This window comes from Oncorhynchus clarkii, chromosome 29 (assembly GCF_045791955.1).
Source record: "Oncorhynchus clarkii lewisi isolate Uvic-CL-2024 chromosome 29, UVic_Ocla_1.0, whole genome shotgun sequence".
Lineage (NCBI taxonomy): Eukaryota > Metazoa > Chordata > Actinopteri > Salmoniformes > Salmonidae > Oncorhynchus > Oncorhynchus clarkii.
Window position 1 is genome coordinate 18,214,321 of NC_092175.1, and position 27,750 is coordinate 18,242,070.

The 27,750-nt window shown below is 41.6% G+C and overlaps 1 protein-coding gene across 1 annotated transcript in view; it reads right to left on the reverse strand.

Annotated features, from left to right (window-relative positions):
- Window positions 1-27,750, reverse strand: part of LOC139388049 (transmembrane protein 132C-like) — a 213,297-nt gene that overhangs the window by 160,141 nt on the left and 25,406 nt on the right. Inside the window, exon 2 of the mRNA XM_071134548.1 lies at window positions 5,789-6,710. Within this exon, the coding sequence (XP_070990649.1) occupies window positions 5,789-6,710 (922 nt within the window). The remainder of the gene's footprint in view (window positions 1-5,788; window positions 6,711-27,750) is intronic.

Genomic DNA, 27,750 nt, shown 5'->3' on the forward strand with positions numbered 1-27,750 from the left:
CCACACTAACCTCAGAGACACACAGGCCAAGGATGGAGAACAACCTGAATAAAACAGTGACTATTACAGTGCTTCTATTGCGCTTGTCAAAAGAGATGGTGAAAAGCATTGGTTTTAAAAATATGTGATTTGACAATGTAAAATACTCTTCAGTGTTACTAAACACAACACACCAGAGAAAGACAGATCTATACTCTTAGAAAAAAATTGTTCCAAAAGGGTTTTTGGCTGTCCCCATAGGAGAATCCTTTTGGGTTCCATTGAGAACCATCTGTGGAAAGGGTCCTACATGGAACCCAAAAAGAGTTCTACCTTGAACCAAGATGGTTCTACCTGGAACCAAAGAGGGTTATTCAAAGGGTTAACCTTTTTTCCCAAGTGTATGATGCAGATTCCATTTTACCTAACATCAACTGTTCTCATCTATGACCAGAGGGCTTCAATCTCTGGGGAAGGTCAAATGAGTTCTTCAACTCTGTCTCTGTTGCCTCCAAGCCAAGTCTGCAGGGTAATTCAAAAGTTCAAAGGAAGTGGAGAGAAGTCTAAATGAACTCTGACCCTAGCATGGGCAGAGCAGAGACTCTAGCATGGGCCTTAGAGTCTCTGGTCTCTGCATGTGTCACCATCACACTTCACATATGGACCCTCAATGGAGTGTGAGCCCAACAGTGCCCTTAAACTACAACATGAACAGTGCCCTTAAACTCTTCACAGAAGAGGAGTGAGATTTTTTATTTATGTTACCTTTATTTAACTAAGCAAGTCAGTTAAGAACAAATTCTTATTTACAATGGCGGCCTACCCCGGCCAAACCCGGATGACGCTGGGCCAATTATGCGCCGCCCTATGGGACTCCCAATCACATCCGATTGTGATGCAGCCTGGATTCAAACCAGGTACTGCAGGGACTCCTCTTACACTGAGATGCAGTGGCTTAGACCACCGCGCCACCCGGGAGCCCACAAGAAACAGGAAGTATTCAAAAAGAGCATAGGGGGAGACAGGAAGTTGCACAAAGTGGATAAAAGCTTTTTCAGGTCAATTGAATCGTAAGCCCCAGTTATGCGTAATAGCCCTGGCTGCACAATCAAAGGAGGAGAAGTAAGAAATCATTATAGGGGTAGCCTAGTGGTTAGAGCATTGGGGCAGTAACCGAAAGGTTGCTAGACTGAATCCCAGAGCGGACAAGGTAAAAATCTATCGTTCTGCCCCTGAACAAATCAATTAACCCACTGTTCTTAGGCTGTCATTGTCAATAAGAATTTATTCTTAACTGACTTGCCTAGTTAAATAAAGGTTAAAAAATACAAATGTGAGTGGGAAGATTGCTTGCTGCAGGGACAACCCGTGATTGCTTTGTGGAGGCATCTATAAAGTACTAGCGAGCGCACATGTTACCCCAGTGCACAAATCACTAATTACTTATTAATGAGGAGAGTGTGCGCCTTCAAAGTTAACACTAGACAGCCTTCCCCTGTAGAACAGAGGGGGAGCAGGGGGAAGACAGCAAGGTGGGAGGGGAGGGAAAGGTTTGCTCAGTAAACTGAGACGGCAGCTAATCAGGTTTACGGGTCTATAATGCCTCCAGCACATGAGAAATAGAAATGTGGAAGATTCCTGCTCCAGCTTTATTTCAATACATGGAGGCAGACAGGCACCACGGGAGAGAGAGAGAGAGGCAGAAATTCAGATAAGTATGAAAATGGAGGCAAATCCTATATTGGTGACCTTTACAGAGTGCAGCAATGATAACGATAATACACGGAGTAGAAACATCTTCACTCCAACCTTTTCTCTCCACTGTGATCTCTCAGCCATCTGATGGCATACATCCAACAGTACAGATGCATTACCAGTAACTCTGAGAGTGTTAAAGATCAGCATATCCCCTGCTGTGATGTGGTTTTAAGGATAGCATAACATTTCTGTATTAATGGAGGAATTCCCCGATAAAGTATGGAGTTTGTCGACAAAATCTACATATTTAACTTGAAACCATTACACTATCTTAAAACATTGCCCTGGTGTGTGAGAATTTCTCAACTACAGTAGTGTAAAGTACTTAAAAACCTCTATGGGATCGGTGTCCTGAGCTTCAGGAAGTTAGATTTTGGTATGTCATTTTAGACGAAAGATGCTTAAGAGGGAAAAAATACTTTGAAGTAGTTTTTTGGGGGTATCTGTACTTTACTTTACTATTTATATTTTTGACAACTTTGGCATTTACTTCACAACGTTCCTAAAGAAAATAAAAATACTTTTACTCCATACATTATCCCTGACACCCAAAGGTATGCTTAGCAGGACAGGGAAATGGTCAAATTCACTCAATTATCAGAAGAACATAAATGGTCATCTCTATTGCCTCTGATCTGGCGGACTCACTAAACACAATTTCTTTGTTTATAAAGTATGTCTGAGTGTTGGAGTGTGCCCCTAGCGATCCATTAAAAAAACTTCAACAAGAAAATTGTGCCGTCTGGTTTGCTTAGTATAAGCAATTTGAATTTATTTTTGTAATTCCATTTACTTTTACTGAGGTATATTTACAACCAAATACTTTTAGACTTTTACTCAAGTAGTATTTTCCTGGGTGACTTTCACTTTTACTTGAGTCATTTTCTATTAAGGTATCTTTAATTTGACTCAAGTATGACAATTGGGTCCTTTTCCACCACTGCCCCTTTGACAATCATCTCATTTCTCATTAGCATGCATTAGCAAATGTCCCCCGGGGAACATGTTAGATTGTTGAGTAAAAATTACAATACAGCTGGGACTATTTATCTTTTGAAAAGGGTGTTAATTTGTTCACGAGGAAATTGTGTTTTCATTTGCATTATGAATGGAAAGTCAACCCTGTTTCAACCTGTTACAGCAGCCACTCTTGATTGCTAATGAGTCCATTCCACTGGGAAGCTTTAGCCTGAAAAACAGATCATGAATTTACAGTAGTCTTAAACGATGTGTGTGGTCTTAATGATTAGCATGAATGATTAACATAGGAGTGTGTGTGTGTGTGTGTGCGTGTGCGTGTGCGTGTGCGTGTGCGTGTGTGTGTGTGTGTGTGTGTTCCTTGGATGAAATTAAAGGGCTCTAATTCCATTCCAAGATTGCAGTAGACTAGATTCTGATGCTGGTACAGTAAATTAGATCTTCCATAACAAAGATAATTAGAATCCTCATAACAAGACAGGGCTAAACTTACACTTAATAAAAAAGCGCCACAAGGACAATGACGACATCATAAAGATAGAGAGGGTACAGCACAGTGTAGATACTGTAGGACCACATTTCATCCATTTAATCATATGAAAGTCTTTCAAGTCAAGTGCGAAATATATCATCTTGAAATATTGACTAGAACATGTGTTACTATCTAGGATGCTGCCGCGTTACCATATGTCCACAATCAAGTCCAGTCCCAGAGATGCATGTCGATGCATGTGGAGCATATGTAGTAAGAGCAGCTGCCCTGAGAGATCTACTGTAGGGAAGGAGAGGGTTGAGGGTTGCCCCAGCATCCATGAATAATGATTAAGTGTTACCCACTAGACACAGGACCCGTAATAACACAGATCCTGCACATAAATATACAAACACATGCGGCCACACGCACATGCAACATACGCAGGCAAACACATTTTAAATGTGTGCACGCATGAGCACACACACATGCACACGCGGCCAGGAACTCCAGGAAGCGTCTCGATGGCCCTCTCAAACAACCTCTGGAGCACAATCCAATATCACACACACCAGCCCCCCACTCCAGGGGGTAACAGCAGGAACTTGGCACGGCCACACACACACAAACACCCGGTGGGTACAAGTGAGGGAGAAAAATCAAGTGTTCTCTTTCTAGAGCCTTATCATCTGACAGAACTGACACAGAGTGGTTGCTAGAGTGGTTGCTTAGAACTGCACAGTGTACCCCAGGACTGGGTTACCACATGAGAGGTACACACACTACAAACAACACACACTACAAACTACGGTACAGTACACACCAATCCGCAATCAAAGCGTCCATATTGGGCCTTTCTTTAAACAGCCTGATATCCAGGGGTTTCTCTGGAGTGGGTGCACTGGAAGGCAGCATGTGGTTTTATCAAACTCTTTGAGGTTTTATAATTGCTGATTAGTGAGTTTAGGTTGGACTTAAGTTTACATATAGCAGACTCCCTGTGGAAACCAAATTCAAAACTTTTAACTTTTGGAAAATGTGAGCAGCATGACTGTAGAAGAATTGAAGGAAAAATATGATACACTGTGCACTCAAGTAAAAGTAGTCAAAGATATAAATAGTAAAGTAAAGCAAAGGACAGATACCCCATAAAACAACTTAAGTAGTACTCTACACCACTGTAACTGGGACATTCTCACACACCGGGGCAACATATTAAGAAAGTGTAATGGTTTCAAGTTAAATATTTCAATTTTGTTGACAGACTATATTTTATCGGGGAATTCCTCCATTAATACAGAAATGTTATGCTATCCTTAAAACCACATCACAGCAGGGGATATGCTGATCTTTAACACTCTCAGAGTTACTGGTAATGTATCTGTACTGTTGGATGTATGCCATCAGATGGCTGAGAGATCACAGTGGAGAGAAAAGGTTGGAGTGAAGATGTTTCTACTCCGTGTATTATCGTTATCATAGCCGCACTCCTCCATGATTTGGTTCTCTGTAAAGGTCACCAAGATAGGATTTGCCTCCATTTTCATACTTATCTGGATTTCTCTCACTCACTCACTCACTCACTCACAAGTATGTTATAACGCACACAGAGCAAATTCTCTGGGAGTTCATCATCAGTCGGGTGAGAAAAATCAACAAGGCTTCTTGGTAGATTTCCTGCTCACCCAGATTGACTAATTGGTATGGGTCCTTTGTCAGAGCTCCACATTGAGCTCACTAGCGTTTTCCTCGGATGCGATTCTGATCTCAGGCATGAAAGTACACTAATGCAAATGCATATTTCGTTCATCTGCATGGCCCGTGAAACGTCTTCAGTCGCTTTGTCACTTTCTAATTAACACTCAAAGACCAATGAATCATAACGAGCTTCCCTCTACTGCTGCACACTCAGTTCAAATGAACTACTCCTCAGTGTGGGACCGTTCTGATGTTAGGCACATTAAAAATGTCTTAATAAACACAGTAAATTGCTCAATATATTTCTTTGTAGAATGTAAATCATATATATTTTTGGTACAATTAAATCATTTTGATTCATGTTGTAATTATGAGAATGACTATTAGCTAGCTGTATGCATATAGTGCACACACGTTTTCAGAGGATAATATTTATTTCAAACACTTGGAAGGAGAAGGAGGAATGATTTCAGCAGCTGTGTAACAGCATGTTTGACTATTTCCTCTCACAAAGCAGATTAAATGGGAGTAAAATAACCTATATTATTATAAGCTCGTGAATATCTTGCACAAGGATGACATTTAAAAACTAAACAGGGTAATCTGTGAACATATTTAATGTATCACCATGACTAAAAACTCCATGGAGACAACAGATGAGTCACAGCTCTCTGAGCCCAGCGGTTTCTAAGCAAACCCACAGTAAAAGAAAAGTACAGATATATACAATTTCCTTGTAAATGTAATGTAATGTAAAGCTTTTGGGATTGAATTGAATAGCACAGTTTGTGCTTTATGTGAGGTCTCCCTTGTAAAATAGGTATTCTGACCACAATGGGACTTCCTGGATGAATAATGGTTTTCATCAAAATGCTTTACTGTGCCTCAGGGAGGCCAACTCACCTCAGGGTGAAGATCTGTACAGGTGACAGTGTGGAGAGAGCCAGGAAGGTGGAGACCGTCTCCCTCTGTCTGATTGGTCTTGAGGGCACCATCACCACAAAGTTACTGTCTAGCCTTAGCTCTGACATGGGCTGGAACAGACGCACGCTCCCTATACGCTGCATGGGTGTGGGCCCTGAGAAGTACCCCATGGGCCCCTGGTGCTCTGTGCGCATGGAACTTCCCTTTCGCAAGTCCTCTGAGCTGCACTCCCCAGTCTCTGTGGACTGTACCATGTAGTAGAGCTCCACAGGGGTGCCCTGGGCCTGCTCCGGAGCTCTCTGCCTGCCGTGCCTCACGGTAGAGGGGTTAAACCAGCTAGCCAGAGGCTCCAGCTCGGCCACACACATCCCCAGCTCCCCCTTCAGACGACACATGCCCCGCACCTCTTGGGTCTCGTGGAAGGCAAACATCCGGACACAGGGAAGCCTGTGGATGGTGGTGTAGTCATCCCAGTCCCTGCCCACCACATAGAACAACACCTGCACTTTGGGCCAACTGGGGTGGATCCTCTCACTGATGATGAAGGTCTGGACCTTCCAATTGTAGGTGAAAAGGTACGGAGAAGAAGAGGAGATGGACGATGACGGGGAGGTGAAAGAGGGTCCATTGAAGGGTCCGGGGCTCTGTAGGAGCTCCAGGGGGATGGTTTGCTGGACAGACATGGGTCCATAGCTGGCGTTGATGGAGGGCATCCGGCGGGCCTGCTGGATGAAGAAGGGCTCGGTCCTGGCCTGCAGGCTGGAGTTCCTCATCAGGTCCTGGTTGGCCTCCTTCAGAAAGAAGGCAGCCTCGGCGTTGAGGACCTGGTAGCTGACGGGCAAGTAGGTGGGCATGGGGCCATACCTCTGTAGACCCTCAAGAATCCCCCTGCTGTCTACCACTGGAACACAGAGGAGGGGAGAAGTTAGCTACATACCTGTTAACCTCTATAACAAAGGGCAGAGCAGAGAGAGGATGAGAAATTTAGTAAGAAATGGAAGAAAACACTGGACATTGTGGACATATAGTCTCTTTATCTCTATGCTCTCCTGGGCATACACAGTTATATTACAATGTCCTAATAAGAAGTTATTTGCTACAAAGTGTGCATATGACATTCCCTTCACGCATGATTTCTCTCACAATAGAAGTAGCATGTGAAATTACATCCTGCAGTTAAACAGAGAGACTTGAAGAAATGGATTAGGAATCAAATCTAGTCTACAGTAATAGACTGTTTCTACTAAATAAGCACAGTTCCTTGTTAGACCCTACTCACTCACTCAGTCAACTCAGTCACTCCTTTCCTCATATTCCTCCTCTATCTTAACAATTTGGTTCACAACCTCCACACGCTACTCTAGTCTGGAGTCTGAACCCCTGTATATAGCCTCGTTACTGTATTGTTCATCTTGAATTATTTGTTATTTGTTATTTTTCTCTTTTTAATTTTTTTTAATTTGTATTTATTTATTGTTTACTTCAGTTTATTTAGTAAATACTTTCTTAACATGTATTTATTTCTTAAAACTGCATTGTTGGTTAAGGTCTTATAAGTAAGCATTAGTTAAGCATTAGATTTCGACTTGATTTGACCCTGTTATCGACCCCAACACCCAGCAGGGCCTCAACCCCCTCCTCCCCCACCCCCTTCAAACTCATGTACACCTACCCTTTCTGTCTCTCCCTCCTTACTCCTTCCCCCTGCCCGTCCTCTCCCCCCCCCCCTCTCTCCCTCTGCCAGCAAGCTCTAAAATATTTGGTCTGATGGAGGATCCCGGGAGAGGCCATTGATTTCCCGTCGTGGCCAGGCCATGCGGCAGGGAGACACGACAGTGATTTGTGACAGCCCATGGCAGCCTGACAAAGACCAGCCTGGAGGACCAGGCACAACAAGCTGTGGTCGGAATACCGAAGGCCATAAAGCGCAGTGTTTGTCTGTGTGTCTGTCTGTCTGAGAGTTGAATAGAGACACTTCGGAGATTTTAATGATGGTTGATACTCAAGTCGTGCCTAAAAGTAGGCTAGGACTACTGTGTGATGTTACACGAAGGCTGAGTACAGAGGCAGAGCAGGCAACTGTGCTGGGGTGTACCTCACAGAGAGAAAGATAGACACCTCTCTGTCTCTCTCAGTGAGAGTTTGCACACTGTCTTAGTTTTCACATACAGTAGTCCCATGATAGAAACACAGAAACTACTTCATTACAATCAAAGTGCTGTAATCACGTCCAAAATGTGGATTTAGATATAGAATGCTTTTCTTCATCTTCCAACGCTCAAAATGCAGTAAGTAAAGGCTCCCGATTCCCCTTGGGTCGGCAAATGTAAGATTTCATGTCTGATGTTCTTGTAAATCACATTAACTTCCAAATTTTGAAATACAGTTTCTAGCAATGAAAACATGATTTATGCAGATACTTGACTTGTTTGCCAAATCCTGCCTACTGTACACAGCCCTGAGATCAGTGAACACAACCTAACCCCAGAGGACATGGAATAAAGAGCCTTGTAACATATTAAACAGGAAGCTCTGCTCCACCACCACCACTGGACATATGGGACATGTTATCCTTGCATAATTTGGGTGCCAAAAACCTACTAAACACAGTGATAGTTTTTTATAATTTTTTCGAGGCCAAATTTGTATTTATTTTGTAATTTGTTCGTTGGCTGGGGTTACAGGTACAATATATAAATTCATATAATTTCATATTCCCTTCATATTGTATTGTCCCTTCATTATTTTAATTGAGTTATTTTCCACATTAGCTATTTTCCTACTGTACCTTCAGGCTGCCGCTCAAAAAAAGGTACATAAATACAAAGTATTGATCATTTTGATCATATTACAGAGTTAAAAAATAATAATACATTTAGTATTTAAAGGGAAAAAAACAAAAAGAAGTGAGCCTCCACCCCCAACTACCCATTCCCCCAACCCTGTTTTCCATTGCTTCCCACCTCCCTAAATACTAGGATTGCTTGTCAGTCATGCCATTTTGATTCCCAGCTACATTGTTTTTTTAACATTGCGCCAAATTGAAATGGTGTGAGCAATAAATGGACAAAAGCATAGTTTACATTGTTTAAAGGAAATACAGTGGATTCTGAAAGTATTCAGACCTCTTCCATTTTTACACATTTTGTTACCTTACAGCCTTATTCTGAAATGGATTTTTTTTTTTAAATCCTCTTCAGTCTACACACAATACCCCATATGTCACGCCCTGGTTTTAGTATTCTGTGTTCTCTTTATTATATTGGTTAGGCCAGGGTGTGACATGGGTGATTTATGTGGTTTGTTTTGTCTAGGTTTTTTTTGTAGTTTATGGGATTGTGTTTAGTTAAGTATTCTAGGTAAGTCTATGGTTGCCTGGAGTGGTTCTCAGAGGCAGGTGTTTATCGTTGTCTCTGATTGGGAACCATATTTAGGCAGCCCATATTCTTTGGGTATTTCGTGGGTGATTGTTCCTGTCTCTGTGTTTTTGCACCAGTTAGGACTGTTTCAGTTTTTCACGTTTTCTTATTTTGTATTATACATTGTTCAAGTTATCATCTTTATTAAAGATGTTTATAAATAACCACGCTGCGTTTTGGTCCGCCTCTCCTTCTCAGGAAGAAAACCGTAACACCATAATGACAAAGTGAAACAGTTTTTTTTTTTTTTTTTCACAAATCTATGAACAATTTTAAACAAAATTACTTATTTAAACATGTATTCAGACCCTTTGCTATGAGACTTGAAATTGAGCTCAGGTGCATCCTGTTTCTATTGATCATTGAGATGTTTCTACAACTTGATTGGAGTCCACCTGTGTTAAATCCAATTGATTGGACATGATTAGGAAAGGCACACACCTGTCTATATAAGGTCCCACAGTTAACAGTGGATGTCAGAGCAAAAACCAAGCCATGAGGTCAAAATAATTGTCCATAGAGCTCAGATCTGGGGAAGGGTACCAAAAAATGTCTGCAGCATTGAATGTCCCCAAGAACACAGTGGCCTCCATCATTCATAAGTGAAAGAAGTTTGAAACCACCAAGACTCTTCCTAGAGATGGATACCCTGCTAAACTGAAGACTCAAGGTTGTAATCGCTGCCAAAGGTGCTTCAACAAAGTACTGAGTAAAGGCTCTAAATACTTATGTAAATGTCATATTTACATTTTTCACATTTCTAAAAACCTGTTTTTGCTTTGTCATTATGGGTATTGTGTGTAGATTGATGAGGGGGAAAAAACAATTGAATACATTTTAGAATAAGGCTGTAACCTAACAAAATGTGGAAAAAGTCAAGGGGTGTGAATACTTTCCGAATGCACTGTATCAGTGAAGACCACATCTTCCAGGGCAATAGGAGACACCATGGGTGTTTCTCAATACGCATACTACCGTGCTCCGAGCACGTAATCTGGAGCACAGGAGGGTCGGAACATGAGTCCAAATCAAGCATGCAAAACAGAGCACGGAGGGCACTTCTCGGATGCGTACCTGTAAACATTTCAAAGCATGTATCGATGCAAGCTTCAATGAAAAGTATGGACAGAAATATGATGCAACCACATAAAATAACGCAATATTTATTGAAATCAATGCGGACATTATTTGTTCTGACGCGAGAGAAAATAAACTATAATAAAATGAAATGTTGCCCATTCACATCTCATATGTTTCCTGACTACAAAATTGTGTCTTGAAAACATTAAAAAAATATTCCTATGTTAATTTTGGCATTTTTACCTGCCTACAATACCCACTGTAGTTTCCGTAGATTGCAAGCCCATAGTAAGTCAACTGGCTACATACTACTTTTAGCTAGCTAGCCACAAAGAATTGGTAGCTAGCTACCCATGAAGAATTTACATCTACCTTGCATAACATTACGTTTAAGTCATTTTTACCTGTTAAATTATCTGGTTAGCTAGATAATTGCAATTCACAAATAGCTATTTGATAGTTATAAAGTAAAATGCTTGCTTTGTACATATCTTGTTTTGTCTCTATTGCCATTGTCCTGGCTGGAAGAAAGTTTAGTAAATGGGTAAGTCCATAGTAAGTCAATAGGGCTAACTGGCTAGCTAGCCTCTAAGAATGAGAAGCTTGCTACCCATGAGGAAATGACATCTACCTGACATGACATTTGTTTAAGATAATTTGGCTGTTTAACAAAAGTATCTATATCCACAGTAAAACGAGTCCATCATGAGGTAGAAAAATTATGTGGGTATGTTGAAGCAACATCTCAAGACATCAGTCAGGAAGTTAAAGCTTTGTCGCAAACAGGTCTTCCAAATGGGCAATGACCCCAAGCATGCTTCCAATGTTGGTGCAAAATGGCTTAAGGACAACAAAGTCAAGGTATTGGAGTGGCCATCACAAAGCCTTGATCGCAATCCTATTTGTGGGCAGAACTGAAAATGTGTGTGAGCAAGGAAGCCTACAAACCTGACTCAGTTACACCAGCTCTGTCAGGAGGAATGGGCCAAAATGTGGAAGGCTACCCTGAACGTTTGACCTAAGTTGAGCAATTTAAAGACAATGCTACCAAATACTAATTGAGTGTATGTAAACTTCTGACCCACTGGGAATGTGATGAAAGAAATTAAAGATTGAAATAAATCATGATCTATTATTATTCTGACATTTCACATTCATAAAATAAAGTGTTGATCCTAACTGACCTAAGACAGGGAATTTTTACTCTGATTAAATGTCAGGAATTGTGAAAAACTGAGTTTAAATTAATTTGGCTAAGGTGCTACTTCAACTGTAGCTAGCTGACAATTCTGAAGTAAAACGTCTGCCTTGTGTATGTATATCTTATTTAGTCTCTTTTGCCTTCGTCCTGGCTGTAAGAAGGTTCAGTGAATCGGGAGGTGGAGCCTGTGTGACGTAGCATAGTAGGGGGAGTGTGAGTGCTCCTCAAATGTAATGTTTTATGCGTTCTCCACACTCTAGTCCTCACAAGAACGGACTCAAAAGAACGTCCTCGGAGAATGCACTCAGAGCACGAGAGTGTGGAGTACAGTAGTATGCATATTGAGAAACGCCCCATATCTCTCTATACTCAGCCAAGGGGGAAAAATAATCATTTCTAAACCAATTTAGGATGGGGTGAAATGCTAGTGCCTACAAATACACTTAGAAGTTTGATACGGATCTTTCCCGCTTTGTAAGTTTGCTCATTTTATCCAGGATCGCTTACCTTGCCACATACATTTTTCAACTGCACTATGAGACACAGTGATTCTTGGTTAGGCCATGGGATTCCCACTGGCTGTTGGTATGCAGTAGGCTTTAACTTCTTATGGCTGGGGGGCAGTATTGAGTAGCTTGGATGAATAAGGTGCCCAGAGTAAACTGCATGCTACTCAGGCCCAGAAGCTAAGATATGCATATTATTAGTAGATTTGGATAGAAAACACTCTGACGTTTCTAAAACTGTTTGAATGATGTCTGTGAGTATAACAGAACTCATATGGCAGGCGAAAACCTGAGAAAAAATCCAACCAGGAAGTGGGAAATCTGAGGTTTGTAGGTTTTCAAGTCTGAGCCTATCCAATACAGGAAGTGCAATCAGACCAAATTTATATTAAGGCTTCCACTAGATGTCAACAGTCTTTAGAACCTTGATTCAGGCTTCTACTGTGAAGGGGGAGTGAATAAGAGCTGTTTGACTAAGGGGTCTGGCAGAATGCCTTGAGCAAAGTCACGCGTATGGCCGTGAGAGCGAGCTGAGTTCCCTTTCATTTCTAAAGACAAAGGAATTGTCCAGTTGGAATATTATTGAAGATTTATGATAAAACATACTGAAGATTGATTCTATACATCATTTGACATGTTTCTACGAACTGTAATGGAAATGTTTGACTTTGTCTGGACTAAGAGCCTGCGCCATGTGAATTTGGATTTGTGAACTAAACGTTCAAACAAAAAGGAGGTATTTGGACATAAATGATGGGCTTTATCGAACAAAACAAACATTTATTGTGGAACTGGGATTCCTGGGAGTTCATTCCGATGAAGATCAAAGGTAAATTAATATTTATGGTGCTATTTCTGACTTCTGTTGAATCCACAACATGGCGGGTTTCTGTATGGCTTGTTTTGGTGTCTGAGCGCTGTACTCAGATTTTCGGAGGGTATGCTTTCACTGTAAAGCATTTTTAAAATCTGACACAGCGGTTGCATTAAGGAGAAGTATATCTTTAATTCCATGTGTAACACTTGTATTTCCATCAACATTTATGAGTATTTCTGTAATTTGATGTGGCTCTCTGCACTTTCACCGGATGTTTGTTTGAGACAATGCATTTCTGAACATAACGCGCCAATGTAAACTGAGATTTTTGGATATAAATATGAACTTTATCGAACAAAACATACATGTATTGTGTAACATGAAGTTCTATGAGTGCCATCTGATGAAGATCATCAAAGGTTAGTGATTCATTTTATCTCTATTTCTGCTTTTTGTGACTCCTCTCTTTGGCTGGAAAAATGGCTGTGTTTTTCTGTGACTAGGCGCTGACCTAACATAATCGCATGGTATGCTTTCGTCGTAAAGCCTTTTTGAAATCTTTATCATTAAATTGGTGTATAATACTTGTATGTTTGAGGAATTTTGATAATGAGATTTCTGTTGTTTAAATTTGTCGCCCTGCACTTTTACTGGCTGTTGTCAAATCGATCCCGTTAATGGGATTTCAGACGTAAGAACAGCAATGTAAACAACCAATCTCACTCCTTTACAAAACATATTATACACGATTATCATGGTTGTTCGATCATCACACCATCACACCATTATGGGTAGTACCACAAAAAGTAGAAACACAGTTCAACGTCTTCCTCCACGGAAAAATGCAGCCACAACTCAACGAAATGTGAGTGGGTTAGGTTAAATTTGAGTGAGTTACCTTGGCTTATTCAGTCTTTGTCCTAGTATGCCCTAATACAAGGATATTCAACTTTTACCCTACGAGGTCCATCGCCTGCTGGTTTTCTGTTCTACCTTATAATTAATTGGACACGCCTGGTGTCCCAGGTCTAAATCAGTCCTTGATTAGAGGGTAACAATGAAAAAATGCAGTGGAACTGGCTTCTAGGTTCAGAGTTGACTTTGAAGGCCCTATTATGATTCGTTGTCATTTCTTTGAGCCTTTTGACTGGCTGGGAGGCCTCCTACACTCTACTCTAGGTTACGTAATACAGGAGTTAAGAAACATAAAGAATAGTCATCCTTGCTCCCTGTGTGACTAATCTAACTGTGTCTTTGCTGCTGTCCACAGTCAAAGAGATATTCCACATCAGGATGGAAAGAGTAAGATGAAAGAGAGTGGGGAGAAAGTTGGAGAATGAATTAGAGGGAGAAAGACCTTAATTCCCTGCGAACTGGAAAGAGCAAAATACTTTGAAAGAACATCCTCAGCTCCCTCAGCAGCAGTTAATGAAAGTGCATGGACCAGTTTATATAGTAACCAAATTCAATTCCCGAGGAATAGTCACCAAATTGATGGCCATAATCTTAACATCAGTAGACCCCCAACCCAAGCATCTGTTCTGTTTTCTTTCTTTTTTTTTACATGCCTGACATCTCTAATCATAGTAAAGCAACTTTCCTCAAGCCTACTTTACAAGCTGTATATAAAAAACACACCCACTGAATACAAAGTGAATATGAGAATTTGCATGGAAATATGCACAAACAAAAATTTGTATTTTTCCTTGTCAAACTAGAGTAATAGCACTTTGCAATCACTTGATGTGTTACTGGTCTACAAAGAATAACATTTTGTTGGGCGTTTGTTAGGCAAATGCCCTGAAAAACTCGACAGCATCCGATGTCACAGAAAGACCAAAAAGATCATCAAGGACAACAACCACCTGAGCCACTACCTGTTCACCCCGCTATCATCCAGAAGGTGAGGTCAGTACAGGTGCATCAAAGCTGGGACCGAGAGACTGAAAAACAGATTCTATGTCACGCCCTGGCCATAGAGAGGCTTTAATTCTCTATCTTTGTTAGGCCAGGGTGTGACTAGGGTGGGCATTCTAGTTTCTTTATTTCTACGTTGGGGTGGTTCCCAATCAGAGGCAGCTGTCTATCGTTGTCTCTGATTGGGGATCATATATAAGTTGTTCCTTCTTCGTTTGGGTATTGTGGGTAGTTGTTTTCTGTTGGTGTCTGCACCTGACAGAACTGGTTTGTTTTTGTTCAATTTTGTTATTTTGTTGCGGTGTTCAGTTTTATTAAAGAATCATGAACGCCTACCACTCTGCACCTTGGTCTCCTTCTTCATCAGACGACAGACATTACATTCTATCTCAAGGCCATCAGACTGTTAAACAGCAATTACTAGCACATACAGACTTGGAATCATTGGCCACTTTAATAAATGGATCACTAGTCACTTTAATAATGGCACTTTAATAATGTTTACATATCTGCATTACTCATCTCATATGTATATACTGTATACATATGCATCTATTATTGCATCTTAGCATATGTCGTTCTGTCATTGCTCGTCCATATATTTGTATATTCTTATTCCATTCCTTAGATTTGTGTTTTAGGTATGTGTTGTGGAATTGTTCAATTACTTGTTAGATATTGCTGCACTGTTGGAACTAGAAGCATAAGCATTTTGCTACACTCACAATAACGTCTACTAACCATGTGTAGGTGACCAATAAAATTTGATTTGACTTGAACAATTAAGCCACCAAACAAATGGCTATTCTGCTCTACAAACAGAGACAGGTGGGTCTCAAATATACATTTACCCAGAATGCTTGCTTACATTTGTCCCTCCATTTTCACATTGCAGTCTGAAGTTCTATTGATAACTCCTCGTAGTCCAAAATGACATTTTGCAAAGCATTAAACAAAAATGCTCCGTATGTATCAAAAAAATAAAAAGAGATGTGCTTTGATGTGTGCTTTTTTAAGACCAGGCTCTTCCACTTGCCTATGAAAAGCTTCGTTCTCTGTTGAGAAACTGCTTGGGGACCTTGATGTCACCATCAATACTGTCAGTCTGTATAAGTGGAAACTTTTCCCTTTTTAACCAACATTTTTGACTCTTCAAAGGTTCAGTATAAAATTCAGCAGCTTTTAGCAGAAGCACTGTCATTGGCAAACTGGAGAAGTTTAAAAACCTTATCAAAGACCGTTACTGATAATGCCTCCTCACACAAAAAAAAGAACAAGATGGTAGTTGGGGGTTTCTAAACCAATTGAGTACCATAAGTTACTCAGCTTTGTGTAGGCTGAAGAGAACGCTTGTTGTTGCCAGACCACAGTGTTTCAGCAAACAACAGCAAGAGCTGATCGCAAACTTGGACTGCTTACAGAGTAACTTATTACATGTGTGACTCTTGCAACAGTGCGAAACACTACCAATGGTCATGTAGTCAGGACTAACAACCATAGTCAGTAAATGCTGACACAGACAGACACATAGCATCAGTGAAGGTGGCAAAGTTGTTGATGACCTTAAGAGAAGCGACTGGGGAGAGTAGAGCCTGGAGCTGAGTCTCCGGCCCTCAGGGGTAGTCAGCCAGTCAGCATCCAGTTTGGGCTACAGTAATTGGAGTGCCTTCAGGCTAGCTCACACTCAACTACCCAGCGTGTCCAGCAATATAATCTCAGTATTAGTGAGGAATGTGTGTAGGCTGGGATAATAGCCGCGACCAGAGAGAACAGATGACCATACTAATCGCTCTAAGTGCCCAGCGTGTGTACCTTGACATAGTATGTCACACGAGAGCCAAGGTAAAGCCGGGTTGGAGCAGAGGGGCATTTAGAAGTCTGGGGGTTAATCAGATCACTTATAGAGCCAGGCTGCACTTCATCTTTCATCGCCGGGCAACACTGCAATACTGCAATCAATACTTTAAATTATATTTCCCATTTGTGAAAAATTGAGCAAAATAAGGCATTGTGACTGGGATGAGATGGATGAGGTGAGTCTTAATATATTTTATGGACAACAATAAGTCTTCCCTTCAGTTGTTCTCTGGATGACAGGCTCAAGTTGTTTTCCTTCTGACAAGATCAGAGAAGGGCGGTCTATGGCTGTACCTGCTGGTGCTCTCAGTATACACACTGGGCCTTTACTTTGGTAAGCACATCATTTTCTCTCTCTCTCCAACCAAACATCAACCCAGATAGGACCAGGGCCAGACAGTGTCTGTCTAAGCATTTGCAATCCGGTCCAGATGAGTATGTGAGGCGTGAGGGAAGGATGTGTGTGAGGAGTGAGGAATCATAAACCTCCAGTCAGAGGAAAAGCAAGCCACAGACAGTCATCTCTCTCAGATGAACGAGCCTCCATCACATCGTAGCACAACGCACTCCTTACTGCCATACTGATGGTCATTATCTAGGAAAAAAGGATGAGGCATATACAGAAGACACTTATCAAGGACATTGTTAAAAGTATTTATATGCAACAATTCCAGTTCTAGTCATCATATGATATTTTATTGTGTAAATTTATATTACATTTTTTACTTTATTTTATTTTAGTAAATATTTTCTTAACTCTATTTCTGCAACTGCATTGTTGGTTAAGGGATTGTAAACATTACACGGTGTCATGACGTTGTCCTAGAGGTAGGTTTATGACAGTCATAAATACCTCTACCCCCCTTTTTCCTCTCTCTACCCTACTGATGTTACATTTGCAAAACCCTTGGTTAACATAGAGATTCTGGGAACATCAGCAGGTGGGGGGGAAATTAACTATATTCTGGTAATCCGACCAATTGTACATATGCGGTGGTACTTAATGAATATGATGTCAGTTCGGTTGTCATCTGAGACATTCTCATCAATGATAAGATGACATAAACTCTACAGTGGAAAGTCTACACATCAGAGTTATCGGATTCACATGGAGTTGTTGTTCAATTTAAATGTTTGAATTGAAATGATTTGTGATGGAATGAAATGTGATTTTAGCTTCTAAAATGTGAGATTTGGGTTTTCATAAGGTGCTCAATCAGTGGCCCGCCCCTGTGAAGGGACATGGGCTATAAAACTTTTCAAACACGCCCTCCTCTCCCTTCCTACATAAAGCCTTGACGACAATATAACCTCCTGTTCCGAGGATGTGAGGTCGACGGTACGATGTCAGAATGGTTCAGATAATAACTACAGAACAAAGCCAACATCAGCGTGAGCTTTGGTTGCGAATGGTATGAACTTTGAACTCTTATTCACTACAGAAGTGATACCTCCTAGACGTTGAGTTAGCAACAACAGATGCAAACGAGGGTTAGGAAGGAACAGACAGAGTATCCCGTCTATCACACAACGATGTTACTACAACGTATCCAATTGACCACCAGAGACATTCTTCAAAGGACAAAGGACAAAGGACTCGGTTTGGCAACACGGCCTTCCATCTACCACCAACCTACCGAAGCGCAGCTCAGAGTAAATATTTATTGCATTTTTCTTTTCCAAATGGGCGGTAATTTAGAATGCATAAGATACTGTATTTACGATAGCACAGCTTCGCCCTTTGTTCCTCAGTCTTCCCGCTCTTTCACTCAAATCCAGCCCCTTTTCTTTTGTGTAACCAACTGTCATATCTGTTCCGCCCACTAGGGACGTTTTCCTTTATGACGTAATTTGTAATCAAGTTATGATTTAATTATCTGTATGTGTAATTCTGTCTGATTAGTTAGGTATTTAGTAAATAAATAATTAAACCCAATTTTGTATTGCTGATTCAACTTGTTAGCCAGGGTTTGTGCAGATAACCAAGAATTTCCAACTTTCAGATGAGACTGAATTAAGATGACGGTTAATATTGACTGCTATTGATGTAAAATATTACTAGGTCTTTAAAAGTTTATTCGGAAGATAACAGCTCTATAAATATTATTTTGTGGTGCCCCGACTCTCTAGTTAATTACATTTACATGATTAGCTCAATCAGGTAATATTAATTATGGAGAAATTATTTTATAGAGTAGCATGTCATATCACTTAATCCGGCATAGCCAAAGACACGACAACGGTAAAGTCTACACCTGTTGTATTCGGCGCATGTGACAAATAACATTTAATTTGATTTGACATACAGTACCACTTAAACGTTTGGACACACCTACTCATTCAAGGGTTTTTCTTTATTTGTACTATTTTCTACATTGTAGAATAAGAGTGAAGACATCAAAACTATGAAATAACACATATGGAATCATGTAGTAACCAAAAAGGGATTCTTCAGAGTAGCCACCCACTGCCTTGATGACAGCTTTGCACACTCTTGGCATTCTCTCAACCAGCTTCATGAGGTAGTCAACTGGAATGCATTTCAATTAACAGGTGTGCCTTGTTAAAAGTTAATTTGTGTAATATCTTTCCTTCTTAATGTGTTTGAGCCAATCATTTGTGTTGTGACAAGATAGGGGTGGTATACAGAGGATAGCACTATTTGGTAAAAGACCAAATCCATATTATGGCAAGAACAGCTCAAATAAGCAAAGAGAAACGACAGTCCATCATTACCTTAAGACATGAAGGTCAGTCGATCCGGAAGATTTCAAGAACTTTGAAGGTTTCTTCAAGTGCAGTCGCAAAAACCATCAAGTGCTATGATGGTTTTATTAACATTTTTTTATTGACATTTCAGCTAATATACTGTATAATATCCTGCAGGACGTTGGAAAAGCAAATAAACATGCAATTAGAAAATATATTTGGTATCAAGGACTATACTGAAGGACGAATTCTACTTCCATTATTCACCGTTATCAAATCTCTGTAGAATGGAGAAACATCTGGAAAAAAATATAATTAACCAAAGTCTACATGAGATGGAGCTGAATCAAGTAGTTTGTTGTTGTTGTTGTTTCCACGGTAAGTTCTTCACAGCACAAACAGCCCCCAATTAGAGCTTAAAGGTAAATGCTCTGAAGCAGGAGGCTTCGAATTCACTCTATTGCTTCCCCAGTTGGACATAATGTGTTTCAATCGTATAGGAATCTTTAAGAAACGCTAATGGAAAAAAACACCCCAGTCGGGCATTTGTCATGCTTGGCTGGGTAAAACTCTTTCAGCATCTTTCTAGCATCTCTTTATCTACGAGTAAGCGATTTTCAGCGTTAAAGCTTGCAGTGAGCTATCTCTCCCTAGTGGGGCTACTGAGCAATGAACAGTGCTCCGGCAGTTGTGGCAGAGGGGGGGGGGGGGGAGCTTTCCGCTTTAAGACACATTGGGGACCTGAATGGGCTTTTTATGACACGTCAATCTTGTCCATTGCCTGTGAACCTGCTGCTGTGCATTGTATCGAGGTATCCAGGGAGGAGAATTGCAGTAGGGAGGTTGATGTTTATTGTCATGAGTCTTGTCCTGGAGGCAGAACTGAGCGATGTCCCCTTAGATAAGCTAACTCCAGTCAAAATTGGCTATATTGTAAAAATGCGTAAAGAAATGTCTTCTTTGGCCTTCATTTAAGGTTAGGCATTAAGGTTAGCAGTGTGGTTAAGATTAGAGTTAAGGTTAAAATCTGATTTTATGACTTTGTGGCTTTGTCAGCTAGTGACCACTTTGTAGAGCTGCCTCCAGAACAACATTCATAATGAAAAATGCTAACCTGCTTGCGGTGGAGGGATCGACGCTGCAGGCAGCAACCGTTTAGCCTGAGATGAACGAGGGAGGAATAACTCTCAAAGTGGATCGGGACAAATGTGCTAAGCTGAGCAATGCAGCAGTTACGCTTCCTATAGGGCCAGCGGAGCAGCCATCTAAAGAGTTCAACTTTTACTGGATGGCTCTGCTTGTGTTGTTTAGGGACACAGATTGGGGGGAGAGCCAGGGAGCCTGTCCTCTTCCTCTTTCCCATGTCAATGTCAAATGATCCTGAGATTTCACTGTTCTCTCATAGCTGCACGCGTTCAAAGTGAGTGAAATAAATGTGGTGACAATGACAGATTACATGGCGCTTTACTCAGACACGAATCAGGCCCTGTGTCATATACAACAGTGTCTGCAGGCACATGGTAATCACATCCAAGTAAACACATTTCAGGTACAGATTATAGCCCCCAGCATGATGTTTCTTGGCAAAAAAAAATGAAAATTAGATACAGTGAATAAGGTTGGAATAATGCAATGGGCTGCAGGTAAGTGAGGAGGGTGAATAATGTATCTGCATTTACTGCAAGGTTACTCTGAATGAGAGTCAATGGTCCTTGAGCACAAAGAAGAGATCCTATGATTTTGAAGGACGCAAGCTACAGTATACAGTATTGCCTGACCAAGATTACAGTCCACCATGTCCAAGGGCCAGGCAAAATCTACACAAGCAGAATATAAATTATACATACCTTAATAATTCATTTGAATCAAAGTACAGACTGTTAGAGCCCTAAACGCATGGGCAAAACAACACTGCGGATTTCCCAAATCATAAAATCAAGAGGTCCTTCAGAAGATGGTAGCCCTATTATGAAATTCTTCAGGAGGTTATGGTACAGGAGGCTATCACTGCTATCAAAGTACAATGAAAGACGACTCATTTTTAAATACCAATGCCTCTTACTGGATTTTGTAATTTTGTAAATAGACTATTTCTCTGTACTCAGAAGGATACTGCACTTCTGTTAAATATTCTCTGTACTGCTCTGACTCTGGAAGAAGAATGAACGCTGAGGCGTTGAAAGCACACTCATGACGTTCAGAAAGATGCTGAGCTGCTGAGTGTAGGAACTGAATGTATTTCAACACCAATTAAACCATAGCCTCCCCTCAATTCTCACTCAGCATAGAGGGAGCGGCTTTGTCCGACAGCAACAGTATGAGCCAAATTGCTCTGAAGATTTTAAATTGACCAATTCATAAACAGGGAGGAAATTAGATGAAAGGTTTTGCTGCTGAGTGATTTTGAGTACAATAAACATTTAGTTTGTTGTGGGTTTAGGCTATTGAATGGTTTATTATTCTAGTGACAAAAGAGGGGGAAGATGAGACGGAGGAGAAAGAGAAGGATGGTGATGATGATGATAGTGCATAGCTGTGTGTGTGGATGCGAGTGTGTGGGCGTGTACATGCGTGAGCGTGTTCCCTTGCACACACCCCAGTAACCCCAGGCCACAGGCACTTTCTGTAAACAGAAATGTATATTTAGCCAGCCCGCTCCATCATAACATGGATCAAGGATGGGCAACTGACGGCCCCATAGGACCGTGGATCAATCCCCCCCCCCAGTTTTTAGGAATTCAGTCAACTTACTGTTGAGAGTTAGAATAGTAGAATACACAAGGTGCTATTTCGAAATTTGCCTATGTCAGCTAAAACATTTTTGATTGGTAAGTTAGCTTGTAGTAATCATGGTCAAATTATCGATCCGGGGGGGCCCCCATTTATTTTGTTAGTCACTTTCACTCAGATATCATATTAAAAACTGCAAACATTTCTCTCCACCCACCCTATGGCAAAATGGTACAGTTTTCTCTCCGCCCTCTGCCAAAATTAGTAAAATTGCATGAAATTAGTTGTAAAATTGCTAAGTCTTCTCTTCTACACATGGGAAAATGTGTAGAATTGCAGCAAACTTACTTTAGGAAAGTATTTTCTCTACGCACCATATCAAAATGTGTATAATTGCAGGAAATAAACTCTGAATTTGAATTTTCTCTCTCTGCTGTCAATAGGGAGGCAAAATGTCCCTGGTGTGGGTATGGATGTGAGTACGCAGACCCACGAACCACTGCGAACCCTCCTGATGAGTTCAGTTTTTTTGTGTGACCCCCACCCCCATCAAAGTTGCTCGTCTCTGATATGGACGATCAAAAATGTTGCCTCTAAAGCCTGAACTCTAATCTGCGAGAATAGCCCAGATCCATTTACCATTTGGGTGTAAGTAAGCAGCCTCTGTCAGAGACAGGATTCTGTTCTTCAGTAATATAGTGGAGGTGTGGAAATCTGCTTCCGACAGCAGCGTATAGTGATAAACAGCACAGGGGATAGGAGCCTGGGCTAGGATGGCCGTGAGGAATTCAACAAGCACAACCAAGAGGAAGGAAAAGCAGCATTTCAGTACAGCTCTAAAATGAAATGAACTGCACTCAAGGTCCCCTGCATACACAGCTCAGAGCGCACACGCTCAAGCGATATCCTCTCCCAAATTGCCACAGAGAATTTGAGTCTCGCTTTGTTTGTTTTTTGTTTTTTTGTTTTTGTCATTTTGGCATGGTGCTATCTATCAGGCCTTCCTCCCTCAGTCGCCTGATATTGTGACTAACAGCAGGGAAAAAGTTTAGTCAGATAATTACCTCTGGCTGCCTCGGGTTTTGCTGAGAAAAAGCTTTTCAAAGAGTTTTCCTCTTTTTATGGCCAGTCATAAAATAAGGAGCCGCATCATAAAATATCTCTACTCTACCACCAAGGCACTGTTTAAAAAGTTGTCTCTCCATGGAACATCACTCTTGGCTGAAGTATAGAGGGGCTTGAATCAGAGCTTGACAACACAACCTGTCTTTGTTGTGAATTGAAGATCTCACTGAACTTAGATGTACCATAGAGGAGGACTACTGTCCATATCATCACAATGGCCTCTAAAGCGTGCTTTGATAAATTGAGGCCTTCAGAATCTTTTCTTCATTGTGGCAACGTGATTCCAATCCAGCTCATCTGATGATTAGTGATATTAGTCCTGTCTCTTTATGAATATACTGTACTTATTTAGTATTGTAGTTTAGAGACATATGCACAGTGTGGTACTAATCATTTTGAACACACCTACAATGATTACACTTCTTCATATAGTAGTTGTTCAGGGTCACTTCTCAGGAAGTTCATCCTACTGTACATGAAGACTGTGGAGTGCTGCTCCAAAGTTGTGAAACTTGAAGTATATTGTTTTTTATCAAAAAGTATTGGAAAGTCTTACAGTATCTGCAGTGAATCTCATCAGGGCAACCGAATGATGTAATCTCAAGTGTTCTAATGAAAAGAATGGACAATAACACAGGTTTATTCTAAGAACGGCCTCTGGTTAGAGTATAAACCCTTCCCAACGATGCAGATCTACCACACCGTGGCACAGTCGGCCACATTAAATATCATCTATTACTCTTAAAACCGTTGTCCTTTGCCTCTCCAGCGCAGCCAGACAGTCAACACAGTCGACTCATGTTGTCTTCAAGAGCCCACACACCGACCAGGGTGACCTGACTGTACAGCTGCAGGATATGCTAGCATCAAACTTCTCCCGTACAGGGGTCTCATATAAGGGCCCTGGTATCATCTCAGAGAGAGAGACCCACGGCAAAGGCAATAAACACCAAACAGTGCAGACTGCAGCTGACGGCAACACAACTGACACTTGTCAAATACATTCAGAAAATCAACTAACAAATAAACACATATTTCGAGAATGTAGAAACATACAAATTTAGAAAATATCAGATACCTATATATGTATGGAGGTGCATAGGAAACTTTAACCTGCATATCATTAACCTTCAGGGAAACTTTGTCATTTACAAAAATAATTTTTATGATTATTCATGTTTTCTATCATTTTTCATAGGAAGTAATAATAGGTTCCATCATGTGTGCATATAAAAAAAATATTCCTATGACAGCCTCACTACACACAAAGACAGCTTTGTGACATGGGAGAGAAGAGGGGAAAGAAAGAGTGGGTGTATAAGTGGCACTATAAAAGCCTCTTCAGAGCACTGTAAATTACTTCAAAATGGCTCCAAAATGACAGCTCCTTATCAAGTAATAACTCGGCCTACAATACGGTATGTTGCTTTTTTCCCCTTTCTCTCAGGGCAAGAGAAGGTTCACCACAGGGCCAGAACACCGTCTTCCTCTTACTGTCATAGCAACAGTGTAGCAACAGATGACAGATGCTTGTATATCAGTTTGTACAACAACATCTATGAATACAGAGAAATAGCTTGTGATATGTTCACTTTCAATTCACTTTGAAATAGAGTGACAATTTCCCTTTTGTTTACAGTAGTGGCTGGAGGACATTAGAAGGTGGTGTGTGTGTGGGGGGGGGGGGGGGGGGACTTTACACATTGTGGCAGCAATAATAGCTATAGGCCTATAGACCTGTTGAAATAGCACCTTGGCTGCAACTCATTCCCACTTCCCCTGTATCTGCCTTGCCTGTGCTTGCAGAGATCTATCAGAGGCAGTCCACTGATGAGACCAGATCGATAACTATTATAATTTCAAACCAAACGCGGGCTCTAAAATGAATCTCTCCAAGTTAGCGACTTCTCCAGAATAACCCCATGGGAAAGGCTCTTTGTTTGTGTTTCTTCATATCGACCTGACACCAAGTGGATGGCCCGGACAAATTCATCTGATTCCTGTTGGGCCTGTCAAAACAAACTATTTCCCGGACTTTGATTGTGTCTTTCTTTATGGGGAAAAGGGACATTAAGTATTCAACCGACCAAGCACAAGCGTTCCTCTTAAAAAAAAAAAAAATACAGAGATGTATTTTTTTTGTCCAGTGAAACTTCACGGTTTGACTTGTGCTCATTGGTGCCAATGTAACAAGCACCCCGGTGAGTGGCCAGAAAAGGACCATTAGCTCTGGCAGCCTCCCTAACCACAAACAGGCTCTGCTGTCATACCTTAACCATTAGATGAAAACACAAAATCAACCATAGATCACTATGGCAACGTCATCCTCCCTTTCCAAGACCACCAGTCCAGGGTTTTTCAGGATATTCCAGCTAAACCAACAACATTTGCACAATCTAGATGACCCCAAATCAAATAAAACCTTCCCAAACGACCTGAAACCACCCACAAGTCCACAGCACCACACCTCAGCACTCTAACAGAGAGCTACACGGGCACTCCACCTATTGTTTTGCTTTCTCCCCAGGCTCTTGTTCCCAACTCAGCGTTTGTGCACACCAATTTCTGTGTCTCCCAGGTCATCCCGCTCATTCAGCCAGAGATTAAATGGCTTTGGGGTCACGCTGTGCCCTCACCAGGGTAGCCTGTTGAGAAAACAGTGTGTGTCGCATGCCTCCAGATCTATAAACAGAATCCCACTGTGAGCTGTGGGGTTGTACAACAGACTCCCCATCTCCACTAGCACCACTGTTAATGTTGTAGCTGTTATAGTGGCTTCCGCTGCTGCCAGAGAGCTGACAGCTCCCACTGTCCACTGGTCTGGATATGATATGAAAATTGGACATATTGTAGGTCGTTTCTCAACACACTATTCCCTACACTGGCTTCCTGTCAAGGCAAGGGCTGATTTCAAGGTTTTACTGCTAACCTACAAAGCATTACATGGGCTTGCTGCTACCTATCTCTCTGATTTGGTCCTGCCGTACATACCTACACGTACGCTACGGTCACAAGACGCATACCTCCTAATTGTCCCTAGAATTTCTAAGCAAACAGCTGGAGGCAGGGCTTTCTCCAATAGAGCTCAATTTTTATGGAATGGTCTGCCTACCCATGTGAGAGACGCAGACTCGGTCTCAACCTTTAAGTCTTTACTGAAGACTCATCTCTTCAGTGGGTCATATGATTGAGTGTAGTCTGGCCCAGGAGTGTGAAGGTGAACGCAAAGGCTCTGGAGCAACGAACCGCCCTTGCTGTCTCTGCCTGGCCGGTTCCCCTCTTTCCACTGGGATTCTCTGCCTCTAACCCTATTACAGGGGCTGAGTCACTGGCTTACTGGTGCTCTTTCATGCCGTCCCTAGGAGGGGTGCGTCACTTGAGTGGGTTGAGTCACTGATGTGATCTTCCTGTCTGGGTTGGTTCCCCCCCTTGGGTTGTGCCGTGGCAGAGATCTTTGTGGGCTCTACTCGGCCTTGTCTCAGGATGATAAGTTGGTGGTTGAAGATATCCCTCTAGTGGTGTGGGGGCTGTGCTTTGGCAAAGTGGGTGGGGTTATATCCTTCCTGTTTGGCCCTGTCCGGGGGTATCATCGGATGGGGCCACAGTGTCTCCTGACCCCTCCTGTCTCAGTCTCCATTATTTATACTGCAGTAGTTTATGTGTCGGGGGGCTAGGGTCAGTTTGTTATATCTGGAGTACTTCTCCCGTCTTATCCGGTGTCCTGTGTGAATTTAAGTATGCTCTCTCTAATTCTCTTTTTCTCTCTTTCTCTCTTTCTTTCTCTCACTTGGAGGACCTGAGCCCTAGGACCATGCCTCAGGACCACCTGACATGATGACTCCTTGCTGTCCCCAGTCCACCTGGCTGTGCTGCTGCTCCAGTTTCAACTGTTCTGCCTGCGGCTATGGAATCCTGACCTGCTCACCGGACGTGCTACCTGTCCCAGACCTGCTGTTTTCAACTCTCTAGAGACAGCAGGAGTGGTAGAGATACTCTTAATGATCAGCTATGAAAAGCCAACTGACATTTACTCCTGAGGTGCTGCACCTTCGACATCTACTGTGATTATTATTTGACCATGCTGGTCATTTATGAACATTTGACCATCTTGGCCACGTTCTGTTATAATCTCCACCCGGCACAGCCAGAAGAGGACTGGCCACCCATCATGGCCTGGTTCCTCTCTAGGTTTCTTCCTAGGTTTTGGCCTTTCTAGGGAGTTTTTCCTAGCCACCATGCTTCTGCACCTGCATTGCTTGCTGTTTGGGGTTTTAGGCTGGGTTTCTGTACAGCACTTTGAGATATCAGCTGATGTACGAAGGGCTTTATAAATACATTTGATTTGATTTCATTGGACTATTCTAACAATGTGTTCAAGATGAGTGAGTGGATCTGTTTGTGCACACAGACATACTACTGTGTGTCTATGTATGATTGCCTGTACACCATTGTGCATATATAGACAATTCTCGGTGGTTGTGAGCCCCACGCCTATTCAGTCCTGTCGTCTAATGCCGCTCTGTTCATTCCTCGTCATGTGTAGCACAGAGCTTATTTCACATTCACTGAGGAGAGGCATA